Raw genomic sequence first — 25,066 nt, 5'->3', positions numbered from 1 at the left:
ATAAATAAAAAAAAAAAAAAAATAAATAAATAAATAAAAATCTCCTTGTAAAGTGAGAGCGTCGCTGTCAAAGTGTACTTCACTTTGAACTTTATCTATAAGCGATTAAGACTCAATATCAATCGTTGAGTTCTTATTACTTATAGACGATATAAGTTGAATATTATATGCTTTGATTTATCTATAAACGCGTTTACGTATCTAAAATATGTTTTATCTAATTTTCAGGAACTGGTAACATCGTTCCAAAGGTACATCCACCTGAAAGCGCCCCCCGAGAGGCCCCTTTCCCCGCCCAGCGATGACCTGAACGAAGACCTGGACCGCCGCATCCTGTACAACCACAGTCACAGTAGTTTCTACGGCGCGCACGTGAGCGCCGACCACAAGATGATGGTCGAGGCTATTGGGCGCCATCTTGTCTATGGTACATATTGAGAATGTGTCATTTAGAGAAAAAAAAAAAAACAATGGATTACATAATAATGAGATTTAAGTTATACTAGAGCACCATATAGATGTACATTTATCTATTATAAGTATTCGATTTTAAACTTTAATTCACGTCTGTTTGAATAACGTTAAACAAGCGTTGTCAGACAGAATATTTTGTAAAGGTAGTAGAAGAGATCAGATCGTATATAATTCATTTTAGAATCGAGTTTATTTTCATAATGTATACGAGCAGTCCGCCCGGGCTTCGTTCGTGGTATACGTATACCCTATAGCCTACCTTTATGTATAGTATAGGCAATTTAACACTGAGAAGTTTTCAAATCGGACCAGTAGTTGTTGAGATTATCGCGTCCCACCAAACAAACGAACTCTTCAGATTTATTATATTAGAATATTTAATTTTTTTTTAATAATTTGAGTATGATGAACAGACGCGTCGCAATCGACGGCGCTGATGTGCACGAACGTGGTGGCGTACGTGCTGCTGGCGGAGCAGCGCGGCGGCTGCTCGCTGCGCCAGCTCGAGCGCGGCGCGGAGGCGCGCGCGCGGCGCCTGCTCGCCGACGGCCGCGACCTCGGCTACGCCGGCGACACCGCCGCCGTCGTGCGCCACGCGGTGATTCATCTATTTACTTCGCTTGAAGCTTTGCACTGCTTAGCAAAGCAATAGGAAACAGACACGTACAAAATGTACATGGTATAAAAAAAAATATGTCAGCGTAAGAAAAGGAGCAGGCGAGCCAACTGACGTTAAGTGGTCACCACCGCCAATAAACACGATTATTTTTACGGAAATGGTCACGGACGTTCCTGCAGAGGACGCAACCACATATAATGGTACCAAATGACAACAGTTTCCTTTTAAACCCAAAACGAATTACGTGAATCGGTAGAAAATCAAAGAAATCGAATTAAACATAGAGAAAGAAGCCTTCTTCAGTTTCGTAAATGTCGCTTAAAAAGAAACATTACCCATCCGCCTTCCACATCATAATAAATGAAATAAAATACAATACAGTACAATACAATACAATACAATATAATATAATATAATATAATATAATATAATATAATATAATATAATATCCGTATCCGTATCCTTACGCAGCTGGACATGTTGGGCCGCGGCGTGGTGCGGCGGTGGGGCGGGCGGGTGCGCGCGCAAGCCGGCGTCGCGGCCGCGCTCGAGCTCAGCTACTACGCGAACGCGGTGGTCGCGCACTACGCCGCGCCGGCTATAATAGGTGAGTGGGCGCGTGCATTTTTGAATTTTTGTTTTTTTTTTATAGAGCTCTAAACGTTGTAGGTGGCCAGTTTGCTTATGTCAAAAAAATAAAAAATAAAATATAGATTATTGTAAAGATAAGTTGTAGGTGGCAAGTTTGGCCGCATTCTTAATTCGATTTTTGAATACCTTTTAGAATAGAATAAGATCTGTTTATTAAGAAGCCAGCTGTTTGTTTTACTATTTAGTTCTCGTAACGCTTAATTGATAGCATATAATTATGTGAGTTGCAAAATGAATGTGTTTTTAAAAAGCAACACTAAACATACTCTCTATTGTATATGTAACGAAACAACCTGTATACTCGTTGTAGCGACAGCGCTGGAGAGCATCCTGTGTGAGCCGGGCGCGGACCAGGAGCAGGTGCGGCACGGCGATCTGATGGAGCGCGCGCTGCAGCTGTGCGCCGTGCTCGGGCACGAGTTCGTGCTGTGCGCGCCGTGCCAGCGCCTGCGCGAGCGCCTGCTGGACGACATCGCGCGCTCCGACCTGCTGCAGCCCGTGCAGGTGTGTGCAACTGTGCAACTGTGCAGCTGCTGTGTGCAACTGTGCAGCTGTGCAACTGTTATGTATATGCTTTGTGAGATGATTTTTCAAGTTGCCGCGGATGGATACATGCCAATAAAATACGATCGATTTTCTTGATTTAATTTATTTGTTTTTATATCTTGTAACTACAATTTGATTGTAGGTTTATCCTTTTATACATTACAATTTAATTTAGATGTTGAAAAAAATTCAAAATGTCTATATAATATAAAAAGAAATGTTTAATCCAATTTTTTCCCCTGAGTAACGTCCAATACTTATATAAACCTGTGCAAATAAAATACAAGCTCACTATGTACAAACAAAAACAGGTATGACAACAACTGTTTTTCAATATTTTTTTTATTTATTTACAATTTTGCCGCTATTTGCACAGAATCAAAATATAATAGAAGAGCAAAGGTGGTCACAGCGCTTCGCCAGGAGCTTAGAAGATGACGAAGAGGAACAGCCCGATCCCACTAGGAACATGAAGTATAGGATTAATAAGAAACCGGAAGCGATTGCTGAGAGGTAATTAAAAGTTAACTTTCAATGTTAGATAGTATTAAAACTACTGCTGTAAAACTATGATTGTTTATGAACTATGATATGAACTATCCGGCTCGAAGGACCAATAAATATACGATCCCTTGTAAATAAAACAGTATAAAAATAAAATAATATATCACGCTCAATATTGTCTTAAGCAAAACTCTCCCTTCTAATTTTTTCCCTTAAAATTTGTGTACCATCGGAAGAGACTAGTTGCCCACAACACAGGGGATCCTAGTGTGGGAACTAGTGTATCTTTATAAAGTGCCAACTATTTATATGCCATTTCTTTTGATTGTATTGTTTAAATATGGAATAAAATAAATCATTTCAAATCATTTCAATCTATTTGGCAGAATTTTATAATTAGCATATACTATGTACTTTGAGCATTACCGTAAAGTGATAAGGTGTTAATTTGCATGAATGTTTTATACAACCTCACTCGGACAATTTTCAACGACTTTAAGGTGATTGATCTAGTTGTATATACATATATGTACAGTACGTTTATGTAATTTACTATTTTTCATATAATACATATTTATTTAACATGGCAATGTTGAAAACAACAGTTATAGTATAGTTTTCTTTTTTATTCTTCCAGGCGAAGATTAGTGCTAACACTGAGGCCGCTAATCGAAGCGTACTCGGCCACCTGCAAATGTCTCAAAACCGCATCGCAAAAGGAAATAGTCACCGACACGCTGGACAGGCTTACCGAGGAGTTCACACAGAATAGAATGTTATATGGTGAGCTAATAAAAAAATAAAAATAAAAATTGTATCAGCTTTTACAAGAGTAGGAGTCGTAAAAAGGGGGGAAAAGTAAAAAAAAAAATACGGAAATAAATGCGTGTTCTTTTCATCGTTCTTAAAAATCCATTAGTTGAAAGGGTAGTTATTTTATTGTTTATACACGCTTTATATAGTTTTTGATATCATACGAGTAAAGTGTACATATAGTTATTAACAGATTTTGAAAAAGAGGAGGTTTTCAATTACACTGTATTTTATTGTGTCTGTTACTTAAGAACTTTTAACTGGGCGAACTGATTTTGATGATTTTTGTTTTATTTGAAAGTCTTCCCTGTGGTGCCATTTGAATTTGGTCTAGTTGTGGCACTTTGAAGATGGCCTAGTTAGTTTTTTAATAATTAATTATTCAGAATTTCATAGTCAAATGGCTAAACTAATAAACAAAGTGATTTAGTGCATGATTTGAATGCCAATTAGAACTGTTTACAAAATTTGTATTTGTAATATATACATAAACAAAATAAAATAAAAATAAAAAACTTTGAAATTTTATTTCCAGGCGAAGCGGTATCAACGGACGCTATCCGCAATTGCCTGCGGCTGCTCCGCCAGTGGGGGGTGATAGACATGCACACAGACAACAAAATTAGGAAAATAAGACTAGTCCCGCCCTACGACAACGAACGCAGCTTGCAAGAAGTGTGTAACAACATACACATATTTAATATGGACTCGCCCCTGTTGGAGAAAAAGTGAAACCATATACCGCAGTGCCGTGAAGTGACTGTTGTTTTAAATACTCCGTTTTAAACGGCACTTGTGTTTATGTGTATTTTGTAAAAACCTAGTGTACGACTGTATAGTTTTCTCAAACAATAGATAATTTTTTTTTTTGTAAAGCATATCATGCAAAATGACGGTGTAGGTGCGCCTTAAGTTACACTTAAAATCGAGTGCCGTTTAAGAATTCGGTTGTAAGAGACCAAAAATAATTTTAGCTAGTGTTTAAATCGTTCACGCCCCGTGGGAGAGGTTTTGTTATGCTATGAGAATGATTTCTGTTGGCCGGAAGCATATTTCCACGAAAAATACGTTTAATTTGACATTTTTCACATGCATCGACGAAGCAAAAATAGTTTCACAGATATTATGTGCCGTAGATGAGGTGAGTTTTTGAGAATATAGTTTTTTTGTATAACGGCTGGTTTGTAAGAGAGAAGTAAATGGATATTGTTGTTTGTGCGTTTGTTTGTGTTTATTGATATTTACCTTGGAGTAGCTAATTTTTGTTTTTTTTTTTTTTTGTATATCGACTTTTTAAGGCCACTGTAGAACCGTAAGCTTGACAAGTATGTGTGAATATTAATTAGTTCTATCTTATTTTCAGTCTTGTCCAAAATTAACTCAACAAGGAATAGAAAATATTCCATGAACTTCAATCGATTTTGATGCTAATAATCGTTCATGCATGCTTGTCAAACTTACAGCAACATGTGTAGTTTATAGTTATTTCGCTGTATTTTTTTGTTACTATAGTTATGGTTATATGGATATAGAGTACATAATACACAATAAACTATATCATGTGATCTATGTTGACGCTATCTGGCTGTGAAGGATGTGTGAAAGGGACAGAGCGATGCTGATGTCAGTAAATCTGAAAGAGAGGTCTGCGTATAGTCGAACAATGGTTATCGATTCTAGTTTTAAGTTCTCTACCGGTCAAAATTAATTAGTAGGCAGTTTCAAACTGCGGTCGTTATAACAAATTGAAATGTTCAAACGGGAAAGTACAATTTTGTACAAACTTGAACATAGATGGCGCTGTAATAATTTGTTACATAAATAAATAAAAATTTTGATAGTGTCAAAGGTTTTGTGCTTATATTAATAAAACAAATTTAAAAAAGAAACATTGTATAAGTGGGAGAGAAAATATATATTTTTTAATATTGACACGCATTTATTATTCGTTTTATTGCTTGATGAAAAATTCTAACGCCAACATAACATTGTATTATATCTGCTTGCTTGATTTCGTACCATTTTGTTTGATGGCTGTGAGAAAAGTGTAAATATTTGATGATTAATACTTGCATATGCTAAATTAACCAAACATGTCACAGGTGAAAAGTTTTTTTATACGTCAATATGTCAGAATAACATAGTGTAAAGTTATTCAATATCTATTTTAATTAATTTTATGATTATATATGCGGGTTATATGGGTTAGACGTGACGAAAATTGAGCATTATATCCGATAAGCAATCATACTGATAGGGGAGTTTTTATAAATAAATATTTGTCTCAATCCCAATGTTGATTTATACTCTTTGAAATTGTAAACATATCAACATATTTTCTTTTCTTTGTGACAACTTCCGATCCACCGAGGACTCTGGATTCTGTTAACATTTTAAAATTGACATAAATTCAAGGCTTATGGTTATTTTTATATATATTTGTTTTATTATTATTACAATTTTATTCGGTCCTTCAATTTTATTCTCTCTTCGTATTTTACCTGGTGGTGAAGTGTCATCTGTAATATTATTAGTAATATTACAGATGGTAGTTCACCGTGTATATTCACTATGATATACACGGTGATACACTGAACTCCGGTATAAACTAAACACGATTTAATTTATTGTTAGATTTGGATGACAATGGCTTTCATCAAATGTGCTTTGGCGTGTATTGTATTTGGTGCGTTTTGCTTGTCCATTCTTCGTCAAAATTTAATTACGTTTTACGTTTTCAGGTCTTATCATATTACTTTTATATATTTCAAGACTGGCACGACCTTTCAATAAACTGAATTGTTCTGAATAGATATACTTTTTATTTATTCAAATTATTTTTGCTCGCTGCGTAAGACTTCTCTGGGGTTGATGTTTATTTCGTAACGAAACAATGTTTGTTAAGAAAATAGTTTTGGAAGCAATGACAATTACAGTCGGTAAAGACGATTGTTGGAGAAATCTTTTATAAGACATTTTAAGTTGTACTAATGTTATGGTGTGTTTGGGCCCTTATATCGCCTAAAGGTAATTTCAATAGATATTATGTAACATAGAAAGCTATTTATGTATATAGATATTTTATATACGAGGGAAGATGTGGACTGTGTAAGAACAAATACTGAAATAAATACTTTATATATATATGTGTTTTATCTTTTTTTACTTGAAACTCTTAATTTAATTTTTCTGCCTGGAATTCGTTGATCAGGAAATTACAATGTTGGCGAACGTACAAATCGCTTAACTGCTTTTTAAAGTTCCATATCCTATTATTGACACTTCACTGTTCGTCGGCCTGTATGTCACCAGACTATATGTTATGAACCGTGATAGTTTTGCAATTGAAATTATCACAGATAATTTTATTTTTATATTATATTAACAACAAAATATATTAAAAAGTCGACATTTCTCCGACAAGCCCCAACAACGGACCAGGTGTGTTTCACTTGAGAACATGAAAAAACCATTATGATATTGTTACATTTTTATGGAAGCAGTTTAACTATAATATTTAAAATCAACGTCATTCCATTTTTTGCGGCAATTTAAAAAAAAAACTTTCCCCATCTTATAGAATAAACGTGTTGGCGAAAAATAAATACATAACTTATATTTTATATCATTATCAAGATTTCAAGTCACATGTGTTACTTATTCTTATAAGTAACTAGCAAACCCGGCGAACTCCGTTTCGCCACCAGATGCCTTCGTTTTTCCCGCTTTTCTATTGAAATTTTTCCTGAATTTTCTTTGCTATAAACCTCACGGAGCCCGAGACCTTTCCAACGAATGCAAAACCGTGGAAAACGGTTCGTGCGTTTTGGAGTTATAGCGTCAGGAAGGAAAACCCGACTTATTTTTATATAGTAGTGAGGAATAAACATTAATAGTAGGAATCTAGCAATTTTTTTTAACTACCAACACTACATCGCCACAAGGGCAACACTGACCTAATGTCAACTCAACAGTCAAAAAGACAGTTCGTTTGTGGTCGGCTGCTTGTGGGATGTGTGGACTGTTGACTGTTGTATCAATAAAATAGTAAATAGAATAGAAACGAGATAAGTTCATTACTTTGTAAAAATGTATAGTGTATTATTTTAAGCACAGTCCTAACATGTCGAAAGTAACGATTAGTGGCAAAATGTTTGTGTGTTTTAGTGTTTGTGTGCGATGCTTTCTTGTGTGTTTAATTTTATTAGCTTCGACAAAGGACTGCGTCGAGTCTCAGGAACTAAGTAAGATGATTTTTTTATTACTTTAGATTGACTCCCTTATCATTCAAACTATGATTAAAGATTTTGTTTTAAAAGATTTGGGCACGAATTTGTTTCCACAATTTTTTTATTATATTCAACGTTCATCTATATTTTTTTTCTTTAATATCTTTGACATAAAAAAAAATTTTTTTGAACCGACTTCAAAAAAAGAGGTTTTTGTTACTTCAGAACTTTCGTCTGAATGAACTTATTTTAACTAAATATATTCCAATTGAACGTCTATCTGAAATCTTTGGTGCCTTGTGATCCAATTTAAATCTTGGTCTAATCAAAAGTCAATTTTAAAAAGTATTATATGCCATATTTAAACATTGACTTTAAATATGGCATATAATACTAGATCAAAAATTTAACAAGTGAATTGACTTGATATAAAACATACTACTCAATTATTGTTTATTCACACCAATGCAACAATTAATAAAAAACATTTTAAAAACTTTATCTAACAACATAACATAAATTTCTAAATATACATATAAATTTTGTTTTTTGTAATCCAACTACAATAGTGATTGTTTCTAAAGGAAACTGATACATCTGTATTGAGTGCATAACAAATCATATTCAAAATTACTGAACTCGATGAAATGCTTTCGTCTTTTCCTTCAAACTGTTGGCAAATATTTGTGTGTAATTTGACTACACTGTATTCTAACAAAATAATAAAACCCCAAATATCTCTACTGTTATAAGAAATTGTGTTTCAAAGTTACTTAAGTACCTACCTAGTTACTACCTACTTATTTTATTTTATTTTTTTATTTTTTATTATTTTATAAAAGCCTGTTCGTAACTCAATAACTTTGTGGGTTTCCAATAGATTGGTGTGATTTATTTTGTGTTTGATAAGAAATTGTTGTTATTTGGTCCTATTTTGAAATCTGTGTACCACTCCAGATTTTTCTGATTCAAAATCTTTTTTATCTGTAGTGTACCACAGATTTTTCCCTTCCCAAGAGCGTATAAATTTTTTTTTTAGAAATTAATTAAAGTTCTGTTATATTCATATCCCCCAAAAAACCCAGGTCTTACATAATGGTGAAATCTGAGATTTTTTTGTACGAATGCAAACATAATAAATTTTCTTCTATGTATACATGTAGGAATTGAATAACTTTTTATAAATAACACTATCTTTACTTCTGCCATTTAAATTGGAACTATATTTTAATTTTTTTAACCCACATCTCAAAAAACAATCAATCTTCTAAACATATTTTTTCTTTTAACCAAAAGTAGACCAAAAGTAGGCTAGAGTTAAAAAAATTGCCAAACTTTACCTAGATCAAGATGAATGATCAAAATGTTGATAATGCACTTGACAAGACAAACTTGATTTTTGTAGTGATTTAAGTTTAAGGTGGGTAGTTTTGAGTTAGTATCAACCAAGGTGACAATCACCAAGGTTACGAGTGTAATAATATACTAAGCAATTAACTATGCATTCCTAGTGATGTTACCACTTGGCAGCAGTAAAAGCGGCATATCGGCGGACATCCGCCGACAGCTTCCGCCGTTGCGAAGCGCTGACCCCCATTGAGGCTAAATTAATTATTATAATTACGCTCTAATTTATTTTATATTAACACTAGCTGTTGCCTGCAGCTTTGCCCGTGCGGTCAAAATAAATCTTCAACTCCTATTTTATCTCCTTGAGGGTAGAATTCTCAAAATCTTTTCCTAGTGGATGTCGACCTCATAGTAGCTATTAGCATATTAAATTTCAGTCAATTAGTCCAGTAGCCTGTGTGTTGATAAATCAGTCAGTCAATGGCTTTTGCCTTTTATATGTACATATGCACATTCAACAAATTGAAAAAAAGGAACTACCTCACAATAAATTTAAGTATGTTGATATTCTTTTCTCAAGTGCTGTTTGGTTCTGTTATTTTACATATGTGAGTCTATATGCAATTTATATTATTTTTCAATTTAAAATAACTTAATTTTTTGATTTCGTTTAACTGGCTCACTCATTCAAGCCCACTTATGTGTTCAAATTGTTCTATCTTTGTTTTTTATAAATAAATGCCAAAAGCAGAAATTTTAATTTGTGCCTCACATAAAAGGCCTATATATCAAATGCTATAGCCTGCTACCCGCACCTAGCTTTAGTGTCTACTGTCCTTCCTCTATTCATATAATATAGTTTATGAAGTGATAAAAAGTAAGTAAGCAGTAAACATATTTTGTATATCATCAAAATATGATATTAAAAAACATGATATGATACATTCAATATATTTATTTGAAATCAAATTTAACATAACTTGCTATCTACCACAAAGAACAATAAATGTTAGTGTGAACCCTCTATAGAAATACATCAAATGGGACATACGAACTTGACTACATAGGTAATTAACATTACTATCACATAGTACTTCTTAGATTTCTAATTTGAGATGATAATTACCCCAAGGAAATGTTTTGCATACAGCCATAACTGTTTGGGAAGTTGTCTGTCACTCAGCTTAAAAGGAATACAATTGGCCTATAGTCGAGGAAGTAAATGGCTGGCCATCTTTGTATTCCATTTTTGAAATAATTATTTTATTAATCTGTGTACATGTTGTCTGTTTTATGGTCTGTAGATAAGAATAGTAAATGTGGTTTTGTGTTTTTTTTTGTTCGAAATAATTATTATTTAAAATCTATATACATATATTTTAAACTAATTTTTATATATAGACTATTTCATGGTAATAAACATCCAACAGCTGAGTCGATTTTAATGAAATTGAATAAAGGCACAATTGCATTAATACATCTAATATACCTCACTATAACTTGTGTAAACCATAGCAGCTAAATTTGTAAAACTGTACATTAGTATTAAGTATTCCATGGTACTTATAAGTATGTAATATTTATATGAAAACGAATATAAAAATAATTTCCCGTCAACTATCACAATGCATTTCGCTTCTTTCTTTTTGCGTTCATCCACACACACATGCACACTTATAACCAAACATTTTTATAAACAAGGATCATAAAACAAAATGTATTTCTAGATAGTGCAGCGCACATACGACCCGTAAACGAAATGAGACGTAATTTGCGGATGCAAAATAGCAACGGTTAGCATACAAGTGAATCACAATCGATTTCCTATGGACGGATGTTGGGTTGAGTCATTCGATTTTATGTTAATTGCACTTGCCTCGGACGCGCTTGCGCTGGCTTCGACTTCATAACTTGTTAGACAAATAGACGGTTGCCATGGTTACCGATTATACGCCCAGGCTGTTACACGTAGATTCTAGGTATTATCTATTCGTCTTTGTATATCTTTAGTTGCATACGTTGAGAAAATAGTAAATTTTAACGGTGTAACTTGCTGTTAACTTTATATTATAATTATAAACGCAGACAATACAATGAAATGGAATAATTATCATCACAGATTAAACATGGCATTGTCAATCCGGTAATTACGAGGATATATGATAACATGCACTGCGTCCTATAAAATCATGCAAAATACAATGGACACAGAGCTGCGCTTCACAGATTTTCAACAGAACAAAAGGTGGTACCGCTATTGCAATTACCAACAAGGTATCATAGCAGTTACTCTCCGTTACTAATTATTCAACCGTTGTGAAAAACACGCAAATCTGTCTAAACCACAATAGAAATTAAGCACAACGTTTCCCCTTCATATTTAACAGAATGCTATTTTCGTATTATTTCGTTCTAATTTATAACACGCTTTAGCTTCACCTGTATGTTTTTATATTAGTATGTAATCGACGTCTTTAGGCTTGAATTGATGCAGTATAAACGAACAGTTAATTCAAACATAGTACACTTATCAAGGATCGGTGACAATAAAATAATTTCTTGGTTTATCTTACTGTCTCGATGAGGATCGCCGGGATTAAATAAGTAATATCGTAACATATACTCTGTATAAGAGCAAGTTTAGTTGCGTCTAGCTTTAAACCGAGTGTTTTAGTTTTTTTTTTACTTTATTTGTTTTTACTAATAAGTTAACTCGCACCGCGTAAGCTAGACGTCATCTTTTATAAAAATGTTCAAAATTGTTCATATTGCTTTAAATCCCAGTAAGTTAAACAACAAAGGCGCACACTTAATTTGTTTGTAATTCCACCCTGGGATTGTTCGTACAGAAGTATCATTAAATGCGTGTAAAATAAAAGATAGGCAACCGCAGGGAACAACGCACCCGACACGACAACAGCTGTTTTTAGAACGGCCACTCAACGTGAGCCGCGTGTCCTTATTGTTTGTTTGCGACAAGGGCTCCGGTCCTGGTCGCTGTATTTCTGTAACTTCGGTATGGGAATGACGACTTCCACTCCGAGACACGGTGCGTTTCCTCCGAGTGACGTCATGTCCGATTGTTTTTTTTTTTTTTTCTTTTTTTGTGTGTCGTTCGAGTGTGTGATTTGAATAAGTTTCGTGTTCTATACATTTGGTCGCAGTTTAATTGGCCGTTACTGGATGTCAAAGGAGGGGGAGGTATAATGATAAGCGATGCATTCACATTCACAGTTATTATATAATGCTTGCGACATGTTTATATTATATTTTAGATACAAACATAATCGTTGTATATCTGTAGGATGTATATATGACATCGGTTGTTTCGAAGGTTTCATATAAACAAAGATTTTTCATATCTCTGTGTCCAGTGTATTTCATATCATCAATTCAGTGCAAAACAGTGTTAATTGGAACTTACTGTTTATAAAAACAATGTCTAAGAACAAACACAAATTTGTAAACAAACATATAGCATCTAGAAATTAAAGATTTTTTAACGGATTTTAATCGCGATTTATTCATTACGGCCTGACTGAGATGTTACGTCTTGGAAGGTCACAAGAAGGCCGTGATCACGCTCGCTGTAAAGTGTTCGAAACGTCGGGTTAATAATATAATGAATAAATCGCATTTAAAATCCGTTAAAAAGTCTTCAATTTCTAAATGTATAATACTTGAGTAAAATCAAACACAAGAAAATACTAAACATATAGCATTTAAATACATACAAACAGAATATCTTTCATACATTCATAAGGCTGACGTAGCAATGAAGTACTTCAGCATGCGTCAAGACCAACCCCATTCATATTGTATTTGGAGCGTTGTTTAAAGCATTCGTCTCTCTTAATTTTTGCTTCAGTGAAGTCAACCAGTAAAGGCAGACCTCTGGCTTGTAGGGCAGAGTGTATGTTTCAGGTATCATATATATTTGGTTCCATGGATACTAATACTCGAGACAAACGTAGGCGTGATAGAAACATAAGTGAATAACTTGCTTTGGTAAGGTCCGTAATCGATGTGCTTGAAAAATCTTGAATGTATTGGAATGCAGCCAAAGAAAAAGCATAGATAGTATCTATGTAGGGAAAAGTCATTGAGGCTTTATGTTCAATGACTGTATCGTATATAATCGTCGTTTCAGCATTTAAAACGTCCACTGTTGGACATAGGCCTTCCCCAAAGATTTTCAACGCGACTGATCACCAGTTCAAAAATATGATAAGTAAGTAATAATACTTTTACTTCAAATGATCTCTACGGAATTGGGAAACTGATGAACACACACACACACAACAAGATCCAAAAAAAGAACTTTTAAACACTTTTTAAAACCACGGGCGTAGCCGGGGCAAACAGCTGGTATAATATATTTATACCGATCATTTGATAAAGTATAATATATATAGTTATATGTATAATCGTGTTGTAATACGTAAACAATTGTAAAAGCAATGTCAGCTGTGCATTATGAGAAATAGGAAACTGCAACCGGGCGTTAGTCACGCGAACACTTTCTCAATCACGTGCTGCGTTGTTGTTCGCACGGTGTCATTGTTGTTTTAGTTGTTTTCCCGCCATTTTTGTTACGTAGTATTGCCATATATGGGGCATATGTTAGATATTTTTTTATTGAGTTGCTACACAATAGTAGATGATCTGAAGTTAGTAGAAAATTATTATATAGTATAAGTTGAAACTGTTTGTTTTAAAATGTTTTTAAGAAGAACAATTTTTGACAACCCTACTGTAACGAACCTTTAAATGTATTTATACTATATTTTTTACGAATAAGACCGTAAATGTTGAACTAATTCGCTAACACTACATTAAAATGGCCTTTTATAAACTTTAACATTTTATTCCGACCTAGAAATTAAACCATCGTGTTAGCGAGCCTTCGCGTCTCAATGTGTTTGTTTTTTTGACCTTAATGTTATATATTCAATTTCATATGAATGTTAAATGTGAATAATATCTTCATACAAATAGCCCAAAAGTCTGACCGACTGACTGCCCCTCTAATGTAGGCATCCGCAAATAAACTATTTTAACAAATGCTACCCCCCATGGGGATTAAATAGGGGGTGAAAGTTTGTACCATGAAAACTTTGATCTCGCGGGCGAAGCTGCGGGCAACAGCTAGTCAAGAATAATAATTCTAACAAACATTAAACATCTTTGTCTTTTATATAAAAATTTCATTAAACATGAATTATTAAGGAGTTAAATTACATACCCATATTATGTAACACACTCGAATAAATCCTGGCAACATTACAACGTATCCAATACTGCATTTTGACAGTAGTTAAATAAGCTACGAGCTAAATGGAGTAACCCAATTGCACACAAGTAAATCTTTAAATAGGCGCCATAAAGGACTAGATGAAAAGGTCTTAACACGTGAACGGCCTACATTACGGGTCGCTGGAACCCATGTACACTGTGCGCGAAGTCTTTAAGCGTTTTATGTTCTGTTCCCACTTTTTGTATGAGTCACGTGCAATGTATACCTAAATGCGAAAGCATGTGTGTTTCCGTTGCATTTAAAATGTAATTGGGTTTGCATTGGACGTTATGACATACATATTCAAATATCTATTGGTGAAAGAATTTTTGAAATCAGTGGTTCTTAATCGTCTCAATAGATGACGGATGAAACCGAATGAGTAGCAGAAATTCGATTACTGAAGCGGTCTGGCAAAAAGATGCGGGTTCATAAGCCGCCTCGTGATCAAATTCATTCTATTCTATAAATATTTCTCATTTTTTTTTAAACGGTTCAGTACATTCAGAGAGTACTCCCAACAAGTCTCTTTATAATCCTCCTAATAATCCTATCCTATCCTACTAATATTGTAAATGCGCAAGTTTGTAAGGATGTGTGTGTGAGTTTGTTACTCGTTCACGCAAAAACTACTATACTGATTGCAATGAAATTTGGTACGTAGACAGCTGGACAAGTGAAATAACATATAGGCAACTTTTCATTCCGATATTCCTATAGGACCACGGACGAGTGAAACCGCGGGGCACAGCTAGTATTAGTGTATGTATAAGCGTTGCTAGTTTGAATAGACCTAAGCAAAACATACAGTAAATTGAATTCATCGCATCTGTACCTATTGTACTTTGATTGTACACACTAAATAGCAATCGGTGTGTCCTAGATAGGTTTGAGCGCTAACTGTGCCATTACACTGTATCGCCTAGGTCTCGCCTATATATCTGGACAAGGCGGATAATTTACAATCGCGTGTCATATTCGACATTCGTGTTACGGCCTTACGGCGTTTACACGCAACCTTTATGGGCACATAAATTTAATTTGAACATTGAAGTATTTTTTAATGCCGTAAGCGGCCAACTGAGCTGGTGGTTCGTCTGATGGTGGAAGCGGTCACAACCGCCGATGACCATTCGCAGAGATGGTGTTTCTGCGAATGCGGGCAGCGCATGTATGGGGTTAGTAATATGGTAAGGATTGACGACTGGAAAGAAGTAATAGACTGGGAAGGGTGAGAAAAAGGATATGGCCTGCCGCCTCCGACAAGTCTGGCTTCCCCGGTTGGAGATTTGTTTTTTTTACGGATATCGGACATGTTGAAAGTGTAGTACACAAACACAACAACAAATAAATACTAGTAGTAGTAGTAGTAGTAGTATTAATAACCTCCTCCTATTTTGAAGTCGGTTAAAAATAAGGAAATCGTCTCATTTACACACAAAATTATTATTTACTCACACACTGTATTGACTGAAAATAAACTGACCCAAATAACCAAGTTTACAAAGCTAGCTCGTAAAATAATTTTACGATCGTTATTGTGTCGGATCTTTGAACCCGTGTCGTTATCGTCACGTCGCGTATGAATCAGTCGCGATGCCGTTACCTCGACAAACGTAAAAGATTACAATCTGCCAGCTGTATTGGTTTCGCAATTGGAATGATTATTATTGTTATGTTTTACGCGTCGTGTGAATTATGAAACTATTGTAGGCTTGTGAAGCGAACGGTGAATTGATTTTGTTCGGATGGAGTATACTTATTGGGTTTTAATTAATGACAATATATTGTCACGTAGGCACATAGGTGAAATCTTGGGGATCGGGAGTAGATGTATGTACATTTGTTTCACTCGTGGATCTGCTTTGCCTTATTAGCTTACAAACTTTGTTTACAAGTCTTCACTACGAATTACGCGTGTCCTCCTTAACGTTTGTTGTATCGGTCTTCTGCGGTTTTTTTTTAAGTGAACGCTTTGAGGCTTTCAATTTTAAACATCGCAAATATCCGAAGTGATATTGGAGATTATTTTATCGCAGGTCATCGTCAAACGCATGTCACGTTTTCAGTCCGTATCGTCGTGTCGTGTCGTCACGTGTAAAATCATTTCGCACGTCGTACCGTTACACTGCAATATGAATATATTGTTTATTATTCGATTAGATTATAAGTTGTAAGCGGTTTGTTATAATGGAATTTCCTTCGCTATAAATATGGGATGCGTGTTGTGGGAAAATTATTTTCTTCGAATGATTCAAGTGAGATGACCGTTGAGCGTGGAATTGTTTCAAATTAATAATCTTTACGTTTATATTATTACCAGCTGCGCCTCGCGGTTTCAGCCACGTAAGTTCGTATCCCGTTGGAATATAAAAAGTTGCCTATATGCTATTCCAGTTGTCCAGCTGTCTACGTACCAAATTTCATTGCAATCGGTTCAGTAGTTTTTGCGTGAAAGAGCAACAAACACAAACACATCCTTACAAACTTTCGCATTTATAATATAAGAGGGATACTGTGTTGTTACATTTATGTGTATTTATATTTTTTATGCAGTAGATATTTTATTTCAACTGTTAATTAATCTATCAAGAAACGACTGAGATTTCTGTGATCAGAATTTATTAAGTAAATTGTATTTAAACTGGATAGTACAATAACGTGTTTTTGTTATTTATAAAAAATGAAATATATATTCAAAAGCGATTCGGATGATTAGCTCTCAATAACATCCAGTTGCTTCAAATATCTCATTTCATTTTCAAGTAAAATATTTTCCATTCGATGATTTAGGTAACTATCGTATATAGTCGTGTATATACTGATATTTAAAAAGCACAAGATGCACAGTCTCATACAAAAGTGACACTAACCAATTAAAATAAATACCTATTGAGTTATTGTGATGGTTTAAGAATACAGTTTTACAGATTCAACCCTACGCGAATTGATAAAAGTTATTTTTTCAACGTTGCGCCTAGAATCAAATAAAAAATAAATAAAATAAATCGAGTGACACGAGACTATTTGAAATGAGCGAACAATTTGTAACATTGCGCTCATTTTATAAGGACGGATTTTGGAACGAGTTTTTTTTTTATATATCAATGTATATGAGTATACAATACTCAATTCAATAGTACTACCAACATTTAAGTGTTCACGTAATAAACAAACCGTAGAATCATCCAATAGCATATAAATCGTTCAAGCTGACCAGCTTAATCAATGGTAAAATCCTATCAATTCCCAATGCCCATATATCTTAGCTAAGGCGTTCCCGATATGGTAATTAGTGGTAATGCAAAATGGCGGATGGTGGGAGGGTCGCGTGATAATTGACCACTGGGTGCCTACTTGATCCAAATTAGCCGAGCCTTGTCCTAAATCTTAATTATTTATTGCCTTTGTGAATGGTGAGAGAAAGGTCGAATGCTTTGCCTGACGGAATTTATTTATTGATTAAGTTTTCGTTGTCGTTTTGTAGATTTGAAATAATGAAATAGTGTATACTTAACAAATTAATTTTATATTGGTGCATTTTATCAGTGCACTGTACCTTCAAGTTTTTATCTTGCAATGATAGTGATAATGCTATAAGTGTTTTTTTTTTAATTCGAACTGAAACACGGGGATAGTCGAAATTAATGTAATTTATGAAATATCTTGCCAACAGTATAATAAGTGTGAACTTAATTTAATTAATAACGTCATAAGCAACCTAAACAATCTCGGAAGAAATAAATCTTAGTTTTATGGTTAATTTTAGTATTACTTACATAGTGAGATATGTTTGCATCATTATTTAAAAAACAAGTACAAAATAATGAATAGAATTTTTAGTTTAAGATCGTGGAGGTACATAAACTTCTTCCTGTAAAAATAGAGTGGTATTTTGTAAACATCTCAATTTGAATTCTAAATCTAGTAAATTTAATGGTATTTATGGATGTAAGTAGATATTTAAAACACGTATATAATCCTAAGTAACGATGGGGATCGCTAATGAGTGCGGAAACAGCTTCGCGGCTGATTTAAGAAATGTTCGGATGGAGTAGGGTTGCCGTTTATCTGGATTATCCTGGATTGTGGGAAAATCTCAATAAATTGTGCCGTAGTTTGCGTTCATCCCACGAGTTACTAAATAAATGACTATATATACTAAATAACTGTACTAAATATACTAAATAACTAATTTAATGGGAGGAAAATAAGTGTTTAAATCTAATATCACTTGCTTTATGTGTTATTTCTTATGATGTAAAAGTGTTGTATGATTTTATAAATATATTTATCGTCGTCTCTCTTTAATACGCTCGAATAATTATTACAATTTGCTTTTATCAATATCTCTTACCTATTAATAGCATGACTTATATATAAGAAATACAGATAATTTGCTTTCATATTCATAATGTAGGTACGTATGGCTTCAATGGTAAAACGTATTATGAGGATTAAAACAGTTGTCATAATCATAAAGCTGTTTATTTTATTATCTTTAAGTGTATCACACGTAATATATGAAGTGTATTTGTTGAATTCCTTAATGATTTCATTATATATGAAAAATAACCTCATGATTATTCCAAAAATGTATAAACATATATTTACTATACATCAAAGATTGAGTGAGAAAAAGTCTAATTAACAAAAGACGCCGTCAGTGTTTCAAAAGAGAAGAATAAATAGTTCCACAAGAATATTTTGGCGCATGGCGAAAGTCCGAACTTGTTTTAGCAACCCTTATTTCTGACGCACACCCCATTTCAGCTAGTCCAAGTAAAAATTAATTTGGGTCTAAAACGCCAATTTATCAAACCTCTTGATGAGAGGTTTGATGAGTACGTGACATATAGTATAGTCCGAAAAGAAACCTACTGCTGTCATATAAAATAAAAACTTCTTGGCTAACCAGTGTTTTTTTCAATTTTATAATAATACCATTATCTTCGAAAGCATGGTCACCGAGCGTGACATTTCACACGCTGGCAGCGTACACGGGGTAAATGTGTCAGCGAGCTTGGAATTGAAATTTTAATGGAGTTTTTTTATCTTTTAAGAGGCCTTTAGTTTCAACGTCTTGCACTGTATATGTGTGTTTGTGCTTGGTTAATGAAAGGCAAACATTTTTGTAATTTTAGACCATTTCTGTGCTATTCATTCCTTTTCGATGTAAGATTTTGTGATTAGTTAGGTATGGTAGGGGTACGAGGTACCAGCATGGATAAATATATAATAAAGATTTCAATAGAGGTCACATTATATAGAATGTAATTAAATAAGAAGTTATATATCATTCTAGTGGTCCGCTCCGGCGTTTTTCTCTCCATAATCCTTATGTCATTGTTAACAAAAACGTTTAAAATATACCCGAATAGATCGAGCCGTTCTCGAGTTTTACGCTTAGTCCTTGTAATATTATAAACGCGAAAGTTAAGCAAGTGTGGATAGATGTTTGTTACTCTTTCACGAAAAAACTGCTGAATGGACATTCATTAAACTTTTATATATAAAAGTAACTTATATATAGCTTACATAATATCAGTATATAGTAATGGCTCAGTGGTGAGAACCTCGGACTTCAAAATCAATAAGTCGAGGTTCGAGACCGGGGCGAGCGTGCAGGAAATAAATTGATTTTTCAATTTATCTGCACATGTGGATAACATCACCACTGCTTAAAATGGTGAAGGAAAACATCGTGAGGAAACCGGCATGTCCAAGAATCAAAAAAGTTCGACGACATGCGACATCTGCCAACCCGCACTTGGCCAGCGTGGTGGATTATGGCCTAAACCCTCATAGAAGGCCTGTGTCCCAGCAGTGGGAACATATATATGGGCTGATGATGATGATGATGATGAATATCAGTATAAGACATGAACTACTATTTAAATACTTGCTATTTCCCGTGGGTACGTCCGCGAGTGGAACTGCGCGGCGAAGCTAGTAGTTAGGTATAATATGTTACGATACATTTTACAGAACAAATCAAATGACTAATTAAACGTATACTTCCCGCTCTCTATAAGTTCATTATAATCACAGTAAGGTCTCGTTTATATAATCTTAAAGGGACTTGAACCTTCCTATGGTTAGACGCCATCTTCGTTGTAGCCTTTTTTGTTTAAGCCGAGTTCGTTTTCATTGTGGGTATAAATAAAAAGTACAGTCAGCAAAAAATTTTTTTTTTCTTTTTACATAAAACTTAATAACACTCGGTATTCTCTTTCAAAACCTCATACTGAAACAGTAGGTACATTCTATTTTAATGCTGTAATGTAACTAAAAGCTAGTTTTTAGTTTTTTATTATATATTCAAATCAATGTGTTGTTTATTTGTAGTTGTTCTTGGAGATATACCTACGCATTGATCGAATTTCGTTGCTGTCGGTACATTGCATAGTATGGTATTGCTAGGTACCTTTTATGGAAAATTCTTGGATGTTTTTGTGCTCTAGGGCACTTACATCTCGGGTCTCTAGTATCTCGTAATCAGATCCTGTATTCTTTGTTCGGGCATTAACCGACTTATAAAAAATGGTGACGGTAACAAATTATACTTCATGGGAATTATTTTTAATTGTTCTGTTTATTCTAAATGGCTTGTTTCTAATATTTATTTGCTATTATATCTGAACGATTTAAACATTTTTTTTTTGTATTAAACTGAAAAAATAAATAGGTACTTTTAGAGTATTACTTGTCTTTTAAACAAGCGTACCTTATTTAATGTCATGTCCTATTTCCTAAGCAAGTACCTATCCAAAATCTGGCTAAAATCGATGAATATTTCACGATACATTTTCACTCAAAACAAAGGAACGACGCGTCAACGTAGGGACCCTAATCTGGTCATGTCGCAAGACCTTAACTGTCTAACGACTCGTATTTGCTAGTTCGAGTGACCCGTATCTCGATTTCCTCTTTAAAGCTAGCTGAATAGAGGCTGAGAGAATTTACAGCTGTGTAGATCTTAACTTGTGTTGTATGTAATCCTACTAATATTATAAATGCGAAAGTTTGTAAGGATGTGTGTGTGTGTGTGTGTGTGTTTGTTGCTCTTTCACGCAAAAACTACTGAACCGATTGCAGTGAAATTTTGTACGTAGACAGCTGGACAACTGGAATAACATATAGGCAACTTTTCTAGGCGATATTCCTACGGGATACGGACTTAGACGAGTGAAACCGCGGGGCGCAGTTAGTTTATAGTAGAGGTTGCGCAAACAATCGTGTGTACATACATAGCTGTGCCTCGCGGTTTTAACCAGGTAGTACCGGATGTTATGTGGTCTAAAGCCTTCCTCAATAAATGGACTATCTAACACTGGCATTTTTTTGTTTCATATCGCAAAATTGTGCTGTTAAGTAGTGTTAAAAATTATATTTTATTTAATATATAATTGTGTTATTTAATATATGAATACAAATGTATGTGGCTTACAAAATATATCACAATTCACAATATAAAATAAAACCTTTATCAAACATACGTTAACTGCCATCACTTGTTAAATTCTATAAATATTTACAGGAAACCACAAAAAGTATGTAAAAATGTACCGTAATAAGATTGTAATACCTATCTAGAATGCTTACGCTGTTACGTGTTTCCTACATAGACAAAAGCCTTATAAATAACAATAATTAATTGATTGTTGCAAACAAGGCATAAGCAGCTCGCTTATAATGATCAATACTGTATGAATAGCGTTTTTTTTTTTATAATTTATAGTTTATTATCAACAACTTAAGACCTAGGCTCTGGCTAGACGCCAGGTTTCACCAATCATTCGTAGTTAGTTTAGTAAACAGACGATTTATGCATGCGTTATCTAAATAAACGACCGAGTTCGTTGACCCAATTCAACTTCCGATTAGTCTGGGTCTAGATTTTTATACTGGTGTTTTAGGCGTGAATGATGGCTGTTTATGTTTCATAAATAAAATTATTGTAATTTGTTATGATTTAGTTGTTTTTAAAGAAACTTTTGATCGGTTGCAGGCGGAACTGCGAATGTCTATTCTGCTTCTAATAGCAATTATGATTAATTAATATTATACAAGCTGTTCGCCCCGGTTTCACCCGTGGTACATATATAATATGTCACATAGTGTAATTGCAGTTTTCTAATGGTGAAAGAATCTTTGAAATCGGTCGAGCCGTACATCACGTGATGGCGTGACGAAGGGAAATAGGATTTTTATATATATAGATGGTATATATACTTACTATTAATTACAATTAAAAAATTTTCCTACATGTCTTAATGCTAAAATAGTTTTAGTGTTGATATAGCATATATATGCATACGAATAGTAATTTTATTATTTAAATAGAATATTGGGTTTGTATTCACGCGAGACCCACTCGACAAATTTAAATAACATCATATAGGACCTTGAGTGAGGACACGTACTAGTTTTGTCTCAAGAATTTATCTTGAAAAGAGTAATCCTACTTCCTACTAAAATTTTAAACGCGGAACTTTGTAGCTATGTATGGATGAATGGATGAATGGATGTTACACGTAAAAGCAGCTTATTGTATCTGTATGATATTTGGTACAGAGATAGATTATAGTCTGGATTAGAGCATAGGATACTTTTAAACGTGGTGGCGAGTGGCCCAGCGATTTCACCCGCGTAAGTCCGTATCCCGGGATAAAAAGTTGCCTATATGTTATTCCAGTTGTCCAGCTGTCTACGTACCAAATTTCATTGCAATCGGTTGGGTAGTTTTTGAGTGAAAGAACAACAAACACACACACACACATCCTTACACACTTTCGCATTTATAGTATTAGTAGGAAGTAGGATTAGATTATACAGATATTATATACAGATGAAATGCAGTGTACTCAAACTAAACCGCGGTAGAAATGGAGTGAGACTCGAGAATAAAAAAGCTGATCAACGCAAATAATAAAATTCAACCTTAATACAACGTGATAATTTAGTATTTACAATAATTCAAGCTTCAAGAATTCAAAACATATCTCACCTATATAATAATGCATACAATCCCTCACCGAAGAGGTTTGGGCAAATCAATCGTGCGGGGGGCGAGGGGCGAGCGAAAGGGGAGAGAGGGGAGAGAAAAGAGCCCGAGCTATATACCCCTAGCTGTATGCAGCTCGGGACACTATATAGGGGCGCTCGCTGGTTTTCTAATTTATATTCGTAATCGTGACGATTGCGACATCATCTTTTAGCTCCATTGTTTGATCAAAGGCTATACTACCGTATCTCTTAATTGTGATATAATCTAGTATTTGCAAACATTCAAAACACGACACACGTCATCAATAAAGACACTCGTACACGCCCTCGTCCCAAACAGATGTATATTATGTTGGCATTGACACAGCCTCGGCGATCCGAGACGAGTTTTTATTACATAATTAAATAGGCAGGCCCATGTATAGCTTATCTATTGGTTTCTGAGAGCGTCGGTGCTACTGCTAGCGGTTGGATGAGGATTTATTTATTTAGCTATTTGATGGGTTGCGTAATATTTCTACATTTTCTATGTGAACTAGATTTTTTTAAATTATAATTTATAAAGAGAATATGTATCGCTGATATATGCTTATTATTTGCTCGATATTGATTTATTATGAGAACGTTTTAGTTCAGATAACCTCATAGTACATATAGGTTTTAAGCGATTATTTGAATATTATTCTGATACATACATGACTTTCTTACCGAGACAACTTGAATAGTTTAACTCGATGTGTCTTGTGCATAGTATATTTAAGGAATTTATTTTATACCAGCGATCCTAATTTGAATACTAAGGTAAACTCATTCAGTTATTGATATATCAACATAGTCAAGTCTAAATGAGACGGTTAGCAAGCGTACAAACATGCAGGGTAAGCTAACAAAAAAAATCGTGATAAAAACATATAATTTTTCAACAAATCGCTTCAAATAGCGCCACGAAATCGCATACTAGTGTTATGTTTACGCTTACGTTCATTGTTCGTGATTGTAATGGCGCTTGTTGGCGAGTGCGTATGACCCGACCCACATACGGGCCTTCCGTATCCCACTTATAAATACGCCCAAAGTTGCGTAAAAAGTACTCACTGGGGGTAAGTGTTTGTTTGTAGGAAGCTTTCGGTTTAGCCCTACCTGAAATATAGATGATGGCATGAGTTATTTTATCGGTTTGTCTATTTTATCCTTAAATGGATTTTACGAGAGCTATCTGTAACGGTATATTACATATTTAGTGACTGGTTCAAATCCCATTAAGGCATAAACTGGGTTATAAACACATGTTCCGGCTCCGCCCGGATATCAAGATTCCTGTTTTATCCCAAGGGAGCATTAAATCGGATTAAAAAGTATGCTATCACCCAAGTCAGCTCATACCTTGTCTGTATATCAAAAATCATCAAAATCCGTTCGGCAGTTTCAGCGTGATTGACGGTCAAACAAACTTTCACATTTATAATATAAGTGACAGTATAGTACAGTACAGATCATACCTTTATACACAGAGACAGTAGTAATATACTAAAGATAAAAAATAATCGCCTGAAAAACGTCTTTTGCAATCGTTTT

The 25,066-nt window shown here is 34.4% G+C and overlaps 2 protein-coding genes across 3 annotated transcripts in view; both read left to right on the top strand.

Annotated features, from left to right (window-relative positions):
- Positions 1-6,752, top strand: part of LOC119837750 (glycerol-3-phosphate acyltransferase 1, mitochondrial) — a 52,955-nt gene extending 46,203 nt beyond the window's left edge. For both annotated transcript variants that reach the window (XM_038363483.1, XM_038363484.1), the window contains 7 exons: positions 229-427; positions 888-1,072; positions 1,565-1,700; positions 2,055-2,248; positions 2,667-2,803; positions 3,432-3,577; positions 4,143-6,752. In XM_038363483.1, coding sequence (XP_038219411.1) covers positions 229-427; positions 888-1,072; positions 1,565-1,700; positions 2,055-2,248; positions 2,667-2,803; positions 3,432-3,577; positions 4,143-4,339 — 1,194 coding nt within the window. In that variant the 3' untranslated portion in view covers positions 4,340-6,752. The remainder of the gene's footprint in view (positions 1-228; positions 428-887; positions 1,073-1,564; positions 1,701-2,054; positions 2,249-2,666; positions 2,804-3,431; positions 3,578-4,142) is intronic.
- An 825-nt stretch (positions 6,753-7,577) lies between these two features.
- Positions 7,578-25,066, top strand: part of LOC119837973 (disintegrin and metalloproteinase domain-containing protein 12) — a 67,519-nt gene continuing 50,030 nt past the window's right edge. The window contains exon 1 of the mRNA XM_038363782.1: positions 7,578-7,851. Coding sequence (XP_038219710.1) covers positions 7,731-7,851 — 121 coding nt within the window. The 5' untranslated portion in view covers positions 7,578-7,730. The remainder of the gene's footprint in view (positions 7,852-25,066) is intronic.

Source organism: Zerene cesonia, chromosome 29 (assembly GCF_012273895.1).
Source record: "Zerene cesonia ecotype Mississippi chromosome 29, Zerene_cesonia_1.1, whole genome shotgun sequence".
In the NCBI taxonomy this organism is placed as follows: Eukaryota; Metazoa; Arthropoda; class Insecta; order Lepidoptera; family Pieridae; genus Zerene; species Zerene cesonia.
Note: the sequence above shows the minus strand (reverse complement) of the source record. Positions and strands in the feature narration are given on the sequence as shown.